The sequence below is a fragment of the Lactuca sativa genome, chromosome 3 (genome assembly GCF_002870075.4).
Source record: "Lactuca sativa cultivar Salinas chromosome 3, Lsat_Salinas_v11, whole genome shotgun sequence".
Lineage (NCBI taxonomy): Eukaryota > Viridiplantae > Streptophyta > Magnoliopsida > Asterales > Asteraceae > Lactuca > Lactuca sativa.
This window is the reverse complement of record NC_056625.2, coordinates 315,359,174-315,371,938: the sequence shown is the minus strand read 5'-3', so window position 1 is coordinate 315,371,938 and position 12,765 is coordinate 315,359,174. Positions and strand designations below refer to the sequence as shown.

The 12,765-nt window shown below is 30.8% G+C and overlaps 1 protein-coding gene across 1 annotated transcript; it reads right to left on the bottom strand.

Moving 5' to 3' along the window:
* Positions 1-3,824: 3,824 nt before the first annotated feature.
* On the bottom strand, positions 3,825-9,037 carry LOC111900340 (protein ABIL1). The gene is made up of 10 exons (XM_052769614.1): positions 8,663-9,037; positions 8,023-8,105; positions 7,312-7,462; positions 6,998-7,097; positions 6,820-6,918; positions 6,057-6,141; positions 5,408-5,445; positions 5,217-5,317; positions 4,317-4,489; positions 3,825-4,030 (listed from the first exon to the last, which is right to left on the bottom strand). The coding sequence occupies exons 1-9, from the start codon at positions 8,744-8,746 to the stop codon at positions 4,319-4,321; spliced, it is 912 nt and encodes a 303-aa protein (XP_052625574.1). The 5' UTR covers positions 8,747-9,037; the 3' UTR covers positions 3,825-4,030; positions 4,317-4,318.
* Between the last annotated feature and the right edge of the window lie 3,728 nt (positions 9,038-12,765).

Sequence of the window (12,765 nt, the reverse complement as noted above, 5' to 3'; positions counted from 1 at the left end):
CCACCTTATAAATGGCTATGAAAAATAGGGTTTAGTGGGCTACATCAATGACCATATATTCCAATACAAGGAGTGTTATTAAAAAGTCCTTGAAAGACAGATTTATGGTGATTTGAAGAATTATGGTTTCTTGAGATGAACACTTGAAAAAAAAAACATGGAAACCATGTTTTTGGATGGTATATAAACAAAATGGATACACCAACATAAATTTAATTAAGATCAAAAAAAAGTTCATTTGGATCAAAGATGCAAAAGATACGAAGATTTGAAAATGGATGCTTGATTTGGATGATAAGCGAAAAGCTTGAGAAATGCTATTTGGAATTTTCCATGTACCTGATTTTTATTCACCATTTCAGTGCAAAAAACGTTACATGTAGTTAAGACAGTTAAGAACCAATGCAAAAAGAATTGTCACAATTGGGGTCAGGCCGGTCCAAGACGATTTGAGGCTCAGGGCAAAATAAAATTTGAGGCTCTTCACTGCCTCGGAAAATTTTGTTAAATTTAAAAAGTTAATACAATATTTTAAAATTGTCTTTGGTCCCTTGCAAACTTTGTTTTTATAGTTTTCATTTTTATTAATATAATTTTTATTATTATAATTTATTAATTATTATTTACTTTACATAATTGTTTGGATCGAAACTTTATTTTTATAAACTGTGGTCCATTTTCCAAATGAATTCTTCAATGCATCAGGTTGCGATTAAATACTAGTCGTATAAAAGATAAAGTTAATACGATAAAACAAACAAAAAAATCTCATAAAAATCACCTTATAGAAGCAAACCTAAATCTAGCATAATCTACTTGATTAAATCAACCATGCGCAAAGGTTCACAAAAAAATGACGTTTTGTTGTTGAATCAGAGTTTAATCTCCTTTCGAAAGTTGTCGACATAAACCAATAATATTCCCTTCATCTTTTTTTATGCTCTTTCCTTGTGAATTTGTATAACAAGATAGAAAATTTTGTTGCTGAATCAAAAGTTTTGATAGGATATATTTGTAGAGTGCACTTTTTTTTTATAAACCCATTTTAGTGGCTCCACGTTTCATTTTTAGAGGGGCCTTAACATTTGAGTAAAATACATATAAAAAAGGATCTCTTCTAGGAGTGGTACAAGGTTCGAACACGGAACACCAACTACAACCATTCTTGTGCTTCAACCACACGAACTACAAGCACCTTTAGTTATTTTAGGGAAAAATATATTTTTTATCATCTCAAAAATCACTATTTGGGGCCCGAGATTTGGCGAGGTCCAGGGCGATCGTCCAGCTTGCCCACCCTCTAGGGCGGCCCTGATTGGGGTTGAAATGAAGAGGTTATGAAGAAAATGCTGAAGGATATCTTATTTACGTGGGAGAGTAGAACCATGTACATACATGCACTTGGGCCAAGCTGAACAAAGTTGACAAATAGGAATAGGTTTGGGGTTGTCTATGCAGCTGAGTACCCTTCTCCTTTAAGCCTTACATTTCCATGTAAGTCATGAAGAGGAGTCGAAAGCTGATCATTTTTAATTACATGTTTTTCTCATTTCAAGCCATTTTTCATCTTTAAACCTTATAGACTTGTGTATGTATTTGAAGGTACAAAAATATTTGTTCAAGACTCAATTTTTTAGACAAACAGAGGAGAATCAGTAGGAGGAAACAAGAATAGCCTATTAAAGGCAATATCTTGAAATCTTTGCAACTTAATGGTGTTTTTGGTGAAACTGGAAGTTCTCGTGCACAGGGGCGGAGCCAAAAAAAATTTAGGATGTTCCTTTTATATATATATATATATATATATATATATATATATATATATATATATATATATATATATATATATATAGAGGGTCGGTCCGTTGATTTTGAAGACCCTATTCGAAAAGTGAAAATGGAACCCTAAATACAATTTTTTTATACATATAATAAAAATAAATCTAAAAAATAAAAACTATAAACTAAATTAAATTAGCTAAAAATGGAATTATGCAAGTTTATAAAATTTGAGGTGTGAAATATGTAAATTTTGAAACCTAACTTACTAAAAGAATTTAACTTCTAAATATTATGAGCAAAATGTAACTTTAGAAATGAATTGCGATAAAAATTCACACCAAATGCAAGGCAATGGAGTTGAACTCATGATGAGGAAGAGATATAGCTCCCTACCAACTGAACTACAATTGTTTTTTAAATAACTTGCACCCAATCTTTAATTTCTAATTGCAAAAAATTAAAAATTAAAAGTTTGAGGGTGGGCTGGGCCTATGCTACTCCTAAGGACCCAAGTCTTGGATTATAGCTTTGCATGTTAGAATCAAACCTAGTTAATGATAGATGGAGCTATATTAACATAAATTATGATGTAAATTTCTCATATTGAAGCTAGAAAGGATGGATTTAGTTATATACAAAACCTTGGAGATGAATGTAATAAACACATATCCGTCTTTAGTATGTGGAAATTGAGTAATTTGAAGGATATAAACATAAAACCTAACGTAGAGAAAAGGGTATGCATGTTTGAAAAATATGGTAGATAATGATAGATTAAACATTCTTAACATGTTATTGTTACTAGAACAACAAGATTGAAGCATGAATGATTATTTTCTCATTGATTTGGGTCAAGAACCCTAAATTGGAATGGTAAATGATTAAGGCATCAAAGAAAATTGCAACTGGCATGTGAAATGGACAATATGGATAATGTTAGTAAAAAAATTGACAACTCATTTTTGATAGTTGGATTAAACCATGAATGTCACTGGATGGTAATTGATTCATGGAATTGATAGAAGGTGTATAGATACTTAGGGTGTACACATAATTAAGCATACAAAGCATTTGATTCGTGATATGACAAGATAATAACCTTAATGAATGAAATACTTTTGAGACTCAACATACTAGAACGTTGATTTGGTTTGAACATGGGATGCTAGTTTTAGCATTATCCAAGTATGTTGATATTTAATGTGTGTAATACAACTTGTGGATATATTTGCAACTCAAGAAAGGACAAACGAGAACTTGCAGGTCCGGTTTAATCTAGCTTTAACCTCATAAGGTGATTGATTATATGGTGATATTTTCCCCAACATGGAACACATGTCAAATGTTTTTATAAAAGCTTACTCTATTGTTTGATAAAATCTATGAAATTTATTTCTATTGTTTTAATAAAAGGCTATGAAAGCTTATTACATTGTTTGATAAAATCTATGAAATCTTACTCTATTATTTGATAAAAGCTATAAAAGGCATACTCTATTGTTTGAAAAATGTTATGGAAGCTATTTCTATTGTTTGATAAAATAAAATAATAAGAAAATAAAAAATAAAATAAGTATGAAAACTATTTTTATTGTTTGGTAAAATCTATGAATACTTACGACTTACTCCTATTGTTTCTCATACATGTATGGAAATGATACTTTATAAACAAACCACTTTTTCAATAAAAAACCCAAAAAATTTAATTATGCTGAACTGTTTTTGTATACTATTTAAAACTTTGTGGTTTTAATTACTAGAATTTCCAAAACATGGAGACATGCAATAAATAAATGATAAAATCGTTGAAAATATGATGTTGACAATGTACCAATCCATCAAACTATGGCAAGTTCAATGGATTTGAGATTGCTTTATCTTTACATTTCACAATGCATAAACCTTTAGCAATACCTTTAAACATTACCAAGTTTGCAACAACCTTTACTTAAATAAAAACTTTCTCCAATACAAGTAATAACATGCTTTTTATGTATAATGAGGAAAAAAAAACATGTAATTCTTATGAAATAAAAATAGGATTTGTGAGAGCAAGTATTGTTAAGTTTCTTTAAAGATGAGGATTAGTTGTGTATTTATTAGACAAACTTTATGCATTTGTTACACACACCATATACAACTCCAAACTACAACCACACTCCACACTCACTAACTAACTACTCTTTCTCTTTCATAGTAAAACTATTCTTTGGTCTTTCCCATACACCCACCCGTTCACTTGTAGAAGCTGTAATACACATGGTACATGGTTTGGTTTAATAAATAGCAACATACTTTCATATATTTGTTTATAGCATCCTACTTTCATTTCTTTTTACAATATTTCTCAACATTCTACTTTGAAAAATCTACCCAACAACAATGCTATAATTGGGTGGATTTTTCAAAATACAACGTCTTCCTCCTATATACTAGTAAATAAAATAAAATTTCAAAGTACACAATGTCTTGATGAAAAATATGGTTTATGGGGAGTTGTGTTGTAGTTGTACAATACGCAATGAAAGTTGTACCTTCATGAAAATGAAATGGGGGGTTGATGTTGTTTGGTTGGCTTTTGTTTGACAAAGAAAGCGGATAAGAGACTTTTGCTGCGACCGGGTGCCTTTGACTTTTCCTTTTCATGTCTTGTTTGGTTGTCAAATGATCGGAACGGTGTCATTGGCTTCTGACCCTCACTTGGATCCTATATAAATAAAATCATCTATTGTTTAATGTTTATTACCAAATGACCAAAATACCCTTTCAGTTTTTTTTTTTTTGTGAATTCTGTCCAAAGGTTGGAAATCATAACAATTGTATACCACCAAAAGACTAAAATACATTTTTACCTTTTTGTCAATGTTGTCAAAAGGAAATTACAACAATTGTATACTACCAAAGGACTAAAATACCCTTTCAGTTTTTTTTGGTCAGAAGAAGATAGACTATAACAATTCTATGTTACCAAATTTTCAGTTTTTTTGTTGATTTTAACAATGGGAATTTTTCATCAAGTGTGAAGTACCAAATGACTGACTAACATACCCTTTCAGTTTTTTGCCAATTTTGTCAAAAGAAAATTATAAAAACAAATGACTAAAATACCCTTTCGGTGTTTGTCAAAAGGAAATTTTCATCAACCGTATAAATTATTACCTAATGACTGAACTACCCTTTCGTCAATTTTTTGTATATGACCAAATGACTAAAATACCCTTTTAGTTTTTTGTTGATTTTGTCAAGAGGAAATTATAACAATTGTATATTACTCAATGACTAAAATACCCTTTTGGTTGTGGAACCAGCAAAGCACACGAAGACTCGAGAAATTTCATCAATTATATATATATATATATATATATATATATATATATATATATATATATATATATATATATAATTTAAAAGATTTAGAATTGACATACACATACCCGTTGAATGATGCCAAGTGTCTGCATAGCTGTGGTAGAAGCAGGCCCCACATTCGACAACCGAAGATTATCTGCCCTTTTCTGCATGCCCTCTTCACCATCTATATGCATATATATAAATATTAAAAAAAAAGCAGCAAAAATTAACTTTATTAAATAATATAGCAAAAGCTAATAAAAGTCAATCATACTGGATGGAGTTCGGCGAGATGGTTTTGGTTCTTCCATGCTGCAATAATAATTAAAAAAAAATGGGTTAAATGCAAAAAAAAGCAACATACTTCCATTCATTTGTTTCTTCCATTTCTTCTTATTACAGCATTATTAGTTTAAAAAATCTACCAAATTATCATTGATATTTTTATTCCTAAATTGGGTGGATTTTTCAAAGTATAATGTCCAAATAAGAACAAAAAATGAAAGTGCAATGCAACAATTATCTTGATAACATCTATCTTTAAAACTATAATGCCTTGATTAAAAAAAAAAAACACACACACACACACACACAAAAAGTACAATGCTATAACAGAAACAAATGAAAATATGTAGATATTTCTTGTATTAAGCCCAAAAACATCAAGTTCCTTTTCAGAAACTATTACACAGAGCAATCTATATTCCTATAATTAGGTAGATTTTTCAAACTATAATGCTCTAACAAAAAAAATATATGAAAGTCCAATGCTATAAATATCACATTTCTTTTCAGGAACTTTTATACAATCTTCAAGAATCCATGAAGTTGCTTTGACAATGAAATGGAATGAATAAAAAAAACAAAAATTTCTTTCTTTTGTTGTGACTTGTGGAAAAAGAGAAATATTTTCATATTATTACCTCATCAATGGGCGTGAACCCCCTTTCAAAGTAGATTTAGTTTCCGTTGCTAAATGCCAAGAAAGAGTATTTGAAGCTGGGGTACCTGGAGTTAAACACAATTTATAAAACTAAATAATTTTCACTTTTTATCACTTCCATTAAAAAAAGTGGCATAGGATTTTTAATCCAACTGATCATTGTTCTTGTGTGTGAGATTGCCCAAAATACACTACTTACCAAGAATGACTAGTTCTAGACATACAATGGAAATATAAACACAAAAAATAACCATCTTAATCTTATTTCCCAATTTGTGTTAAAAAAGTTGCTTGTTTATGAATAAATAAATATATGCTCTTTTGTAGTTCAGAAAAACTAGGAATTTGTTTCCAAAGAGAAGCAAGGTACAATGATTCAAGAAATCAATCACTTTTTCATGATAACAAAGAATGAAGAGGAGGGCATTCACGTCTTTTGCACACACAAGAGATCGAAAGTATGTCAATATCCCACAGTTACAAGTTAGAAAATGTGAATGTTATTTGGAGAATTAAGTTGTAGTTGTGTTTCTTTTTAATCTACTTATTTAACTAAGTCTGAACTTTTTTTATTTGATGTAAACTTTAGTTTTTTTTTTTTTATTTGGGTCATGTCAACCTGTTTATCTAATAGGTCAGGTGGGACAAAAATGACAATTTTGCCCCCATTGACATCACTATCAGCCTCAAAAAGGATAAATGTTGCATTTTCCATGAAAAGAAGAGAGTATTAGCTTTGCTACCTGAAGTAAATTGGCGAGTTCGTGGTTGAAGATTACTTTGTCTTGCATTTGAATCAGTTTGAATCTGAGGGCTAAAATGGACCTTTTTGTTGACAGAATCTACATTCAAAGAAAATGTTACACATTTCAAGCACCATCTATGGATGTCAAAGTGTTGTACAAATATTAAGATTCTTACTAGGTAAAATGTAACGTTTGTGATGCCTTGGTAAAACTGCTAATAATTCTTGCTGTCTGATGGCTTCTTTATCCGTATATGTTTGGCATGTAAGAAGTTGCTTTACATAAACAAAAAATAAAAGAATTTTAAAATTATGTTGGAGTGATTTACTTTCTAAATCATTGTTCTTACAAAAATATCAAAGAAAAAGAAAAACTGATTAAAATTCAGGTGTGGTTTTTCTCTTTTCTTTATCTAGCATTATTGCAAGAATGGTTGTTTGTTTGTAACTCAATTAAAAAAAAAAAAAAAAAAAGATCAATATATCGTACTTGATGTAAACATGTAAGATGTAACTCTGTTGATGAAATTTCTGAACTCTGTTGGTCAAGAAGGTCAGTGAGTTTGTAAGCAACAGTGCCAAGATGGTCAACAGCATTGACTAGGGCTCGAATCGCATAATCTTTCAGGTTATCAAGGACCCTGTATCACAATTCATCCTTCATGTAAAGTATAAGGGCGAATTTGGAAAAAAAAAATATTCACAATAGTTCCACTACAAGCCAGATGTCGGGTTAATCACTTATTTATGCAATAATGACTTACACATTTTTTTTCCAAATGATGCAACAAAGTGGAATCTTATCAATTTAAATAAAAAGTTCACTTTATTGCATGAATTGGTAAAAGGTGGTGGTAAGAAATTGAAACATTGCTCTGCATTAATTAAATAAGAAATCCACTTTCTTGCCTAAACTGACAAAACGTGTTTTGTTGAATAAATAAGTCTTCAACTCATTCTGAAATACCCTTAGTGATGACAAAAAAGAGGAATCATGTAATTATAATCAACCTACAGCTAATGTAATGAGTCCTGATAGGTATTTAATATTATCCAAAACACACGATTAAAGCAAAATTAATATAGAGCTGTTTTGGCTTTTTTAAGAACAATCGTGTGAACGGTGAATTATTCGATTGCCTACAATTGAACAAAAGATTCAACTATCAAGTTATTAGGTAGGCGAAAAGATGGATCTTACATCTGTTTTTGATCGCTGTGAAGGTAAGATTTTTCACAATATTCTGCTGCCGAATAAAGCTGGGGTCTTAAGTTTTTGAGTTCCTAGAAAACATACAAGAATCAAAAACGATTAGCAACGATAATCGGTTACTATTTTAACATACAAAAGCCTCCAATAAAGCATAAACACAACACTAATTCATTAAAGTATAACAAGTTATTCCCATGTCTCTGATATGAACCAAGCTTGATCCTAGATTGGAACTCTATCCATTTTGACTTGATTAGGGTTTTTGTATCCTGACATTATCATTTATTGACATAAGAGGAATCACACATCGAGCTAATTCATCCATTCCACATCATAATGAAAATGTTATACGACTCAAACCAATAAAGACCAATACAAGCTAGTCCCAAGTATGTAGTGAACTCAAGCCTAAATTCGATTGGAATTCATAAACTTCAAGTTGATTAGGATTTTTGTGACCTACTATCGTAGTTAATTTTCACATTAGAGGACATATAAAACAGAAACCTAATACAGTAAAACCAAAACTATAGCACAGATTTCATAATTAACATCCGTATATATCATTTCATATAACAATACAGATCTGACATCAACCGAAAAATGAGAAATTAAATTGACTGAAAACCTGTAGGGCTTTAACAAATCCAATGCTTTGTTCCATTGACGCCTCTTCAATTGTCATTCCTTGATTTGATTGTTCCACTTCCATCGCTCACTCAAAATAGATATACCGATAAAATCCAGAACATTTGATCACCAAACTCTGGGCAAAAACCCTAGTGTAATCGTAAAAACGCAAATTCAAGAAATATGCGTACGAAAACTAGTTCGGAATCTTATGCGTAGGGCTACGAATCAAAAATGTTTGTCGTTTTGATTGGATTTTAGAGTTTGGAAATTAGAGGAGTGTTTGTTAAGCAAAAAAGGCAGAAAGTATTTGGGGGAAGTGTGAAGTAGAGCGGGGAAAGTGTTAAATGTAGAAAGAATTTATTGCAAGTCGTGAAAGGTGGTTGAAATCGAAATCAACGGGACTATCATTAAAGCTAGGTGAAAATATTGAAATTGGGTTTATTTTGCATCAAGGTCCCTATACTTTAAGCTAGACGCTAGTTGAAGTGTGGGATCATGTTTTAAAAACCGGATTGAATCGGCTGGTTTTTAGAAAAAAACTCGTACCGGTCAAAATAAAACGGTTAAACCGAATAAAAAAACATGAAAAAGAACCATTTACATTGGTGATTTTTTTATATCTATTTAGTTTTCTCAAAATAAAAACATATGGTAAATGTTATAAAGTTTTTAAATGTGTTTTTATTCATCCAAAACCATATTTAGTTTCGGTATTATATTTTATTTTCTTTTTGAAGTATATGGATTGATGTAAAACACCAAAACTTATAGTTATGTGTTATTTTAATGTATTTAGATTTATCTACAACTTAATTTTATATGTATTTTTAATGTTTGAACTTGTAAACATCAGATTCATGATATATATATATATATATATATATATATATATATATATATATATATATATATATGTGTGTGTGTGTGTGTGTAGAAAATAGGAAAAAAAACATGAAAAATATAGAAACTGGTTCACTTGGCGATCGAACCGGTTAAACCAGTTGAACCGGGAACCTGTCACCATACCGATTCAACTAAAAAATCGATTTTTAAAACATTGCCCTATACTTAAAAGCTACATAAATTTTGAACGACGGAGAATTTTAAAATTGTTATATAAAGAACTAGGTTATAATCTGTTTACTATACGGGTTGAAAAAAATAAACTAATTGCTATAAATCATATATTGCAATCACTTTTTTTGTATACAACATCTACTATAATAAATGAATGTTTTTTTTACCACTTGTAACACTTTCATTCAATTTGTCAAATGTTATTTTGTGGTCATTTTATGGTTTTTTTATTTTATTAATTTCACATAGTATTTAAATGTAATAATAAATACATATTAATTTTCTTAATGAACTTTCCTTTTAATTTCAATATTACAAAATTAAAGCTTCATTAATTTCATTTATTTATTTATCTAATTTATTTTTTTAATTTAGAGAATAAAATGTTTTAATTTTTATAATTCGATATTTTTTTATTTTTCTTATAAATTCAAATTTGTCAAATGTTTAGAATTTTAATTTTAGTTTTTTCTTTTAAATAAACTCATATAATACATAGTTTTCATACCTGGTTATAATTTGTCTACTATACAGGTTGAAAAAATAAAATAATTGCTATAAATCATATATTGCAATCACTTTTTTTGTATACAACATTGCATAATATAACATCTTACTGGGAGTTCTTTTTTTTCGGCGAATAAATTTCTTTTGTTGACAGTTGTGTTTCGAAGGATGGTGAATAATTTTAATTCGGCATTTAGTATCCTTTAGACGGGAAACGTATAGTTACATTTTGTCGAATAGTTTCGTTTAGACAATTAGTTTATTTAGTAAACATGTTTACATGTGTAATAATATAAAGAACATGCAATATACAGTGTCAAATATCATTACTTTTAAAGAGCATGCAATATATATTGTTTTATATGGTTACTTTAAAATATATCTATAATGCATGCAAATAAATGTATTTGATTTTCGAAAATAGTCTTTTGAGAATTTAAGAACTTTATCAACATATGCTTCGAAGAAATCGACATATATAAACAAAATAAAAATTAAAAAAAAGTGTCAAAGCAACACAAAAACAATAGAAAATGAAATTATTAATCTTCGACCATAGACCATAGAAGGCCATTAATGCAAAGTAAAAAAAACACACACACACAAAAAAGAAAAAAAAAAAAAAAAAAAAAAAAAAAAAAAAAAAAAAAAAAAAAAAAAAAAACTATCAATGGTTTCAATTACTCATAATAAACAACATAATGAAGTTATAAACATAAAGATATGATGATCCAAAAAATGAGAACTGAGACTTGATTAAAACTTTTTTAAAGTGATGTATCCTTCAATTTATGTATTAGTTGGTGGTTGCTCATTCATGAATTGATACGTATTCTTAAATGTTAAAGAAAGGTATATAAAAAAAAACAAAATCAATAAACTAATAAAACTTGGTTAAGATTATGTACGGAACCCTTGAGACATATTATAAAACTTGGTTAAGATTATTTATTCTAAATAATCTTTTGTTGAAAAGTCGTTTTCGACCCCTATTATCTCTAAATTGACTAGCCCGGATCTACGGGCGTTACACTTCCGGCCCATATCATCTTGACCTTCCGGTCCTTATCATACATAACATACATAACACATATACATCACATAACAACATACATCACATACATCTCATAGCATATAAGACCTTCCGGTCACTCATAGATACCCTTCCAGGTACAGTATAGTAAGAAGACTCACCTCAAATGAAGTCGGATAAACTCTCGTGCTCAACGTTCCGACCTAGCCTCCTCCTATCATTCAAATAACATCCCCGATCAATACTCTCTCATAGTATCATCCCTAAGGATTGGGTAGAAGACCATTCTACCCTTCCCTGAATTCTCTTAAATCAGTCTCGACCAAAACCCTAAGGTCAACGGAAGTCAACGGTCAAACTTTGACCCGACTAGTCGAGTGCACATGGGCGACTCGGCAAGTCCATGCGGGTCCTCTGAATCCTTCTAGCCTCTCATGACACGTCGAGTCATCCCTTCACTCGACGGGTTCCTCCTGTCACGAATCGCGGGGCAACCCCGACTTGACTCGTTGAGTCCACTTGTGAACTCGGCGAGTTGCTTCCATGATCATACTCAAATGACCTTCTGAGGTCAGATATGCTTCTCTAACCTATAGATCGGACCTTTCCAAGCATGATAATCACGTAAAGGTTTGAACTTTAGGCCCATGCATCACACTATCACCTCAAAATGCCAAAATAACCCTTAATATGATAACCTAAGCCCCAAACTCATAAAGGACTGCATAAAGCTGGAGAATAGGGACTCTCGGGACCTCCCAAGGTCCATATCTAATGATATTGACACAAGGGGACATCACATACACTAGATCTCTTACCAAAAAGAAGAGAAAAAGCCCTAGATTCATGAAATCTATTACTCAAAGAAAATGGACATGAATCCATACCTCCCACAACAGCTCTGCACGAGATGATGGAAGATTTAAGTCCCACAAGACTGCCTAGCTTGAAATCCTCCCTTCCTTTTACTAAAACACACCAAATAATGATGAATTAGCCCTCCTCTTGCACTACAAACGTTCTCTCTGCTCTCTAGGGTTTCTCAGGGGTGTAATGGCCGCAAATGAAGGCCATAAAGGCCTTTAAATAGGGCACAGACCCCGAGATTTAGGGTTTCTGCCGCCAGCGCAGACTCGTCGAGTCACCAAGCCGACTCGTCAAACCTAATCATTAATCTAGTCATCAAATTGCGATCCTACTCGACGAGTCTAGGCGCCAACTCGTCGAGTCCTTCTCTCTAACTCAAATATAATGAACAATATAGAATACCTGGGAACCCGGATGTTACAACTGCAGACTGTAATAAGAAGCGTGCTTGTTTTTTTAACATCTGCATGCTGCTACAGATATTAAAAAATTAAAATAAACTGATTTTATAATCCGAAAATAGTGTTTTAATACCGAAAATTTAATAATGTATGACATTTCGGCAAGAATTTATGATATTTCAACAAAAATAATGATATTTTAACAAAAAATAA

Bases quoted from the DNA above. Each gene is read 5' to 3' on its own strand.
- LOC111900340 (XM_052769614.1), bottom strand. From the start codon at position 8,746: ATGGAAGTGGAACAATCAAATCAAGGAATGACAATTGAAGAGGCGTCA. The intron at 7,463-8,022 runs GTAAGATCCATC...ATTGTGATACAG, and splicing joins CACAGCGATCAAAAACAGAT to GGTCCTTGATAACCTGAAAG. The intron at 5,318-5,407 runs GTATGATTGACT...ATATGCATATAG, and splicing joins ATCTCGCCGAACTCCATCCA to ATGGTGAAGAGGGCATGCAG.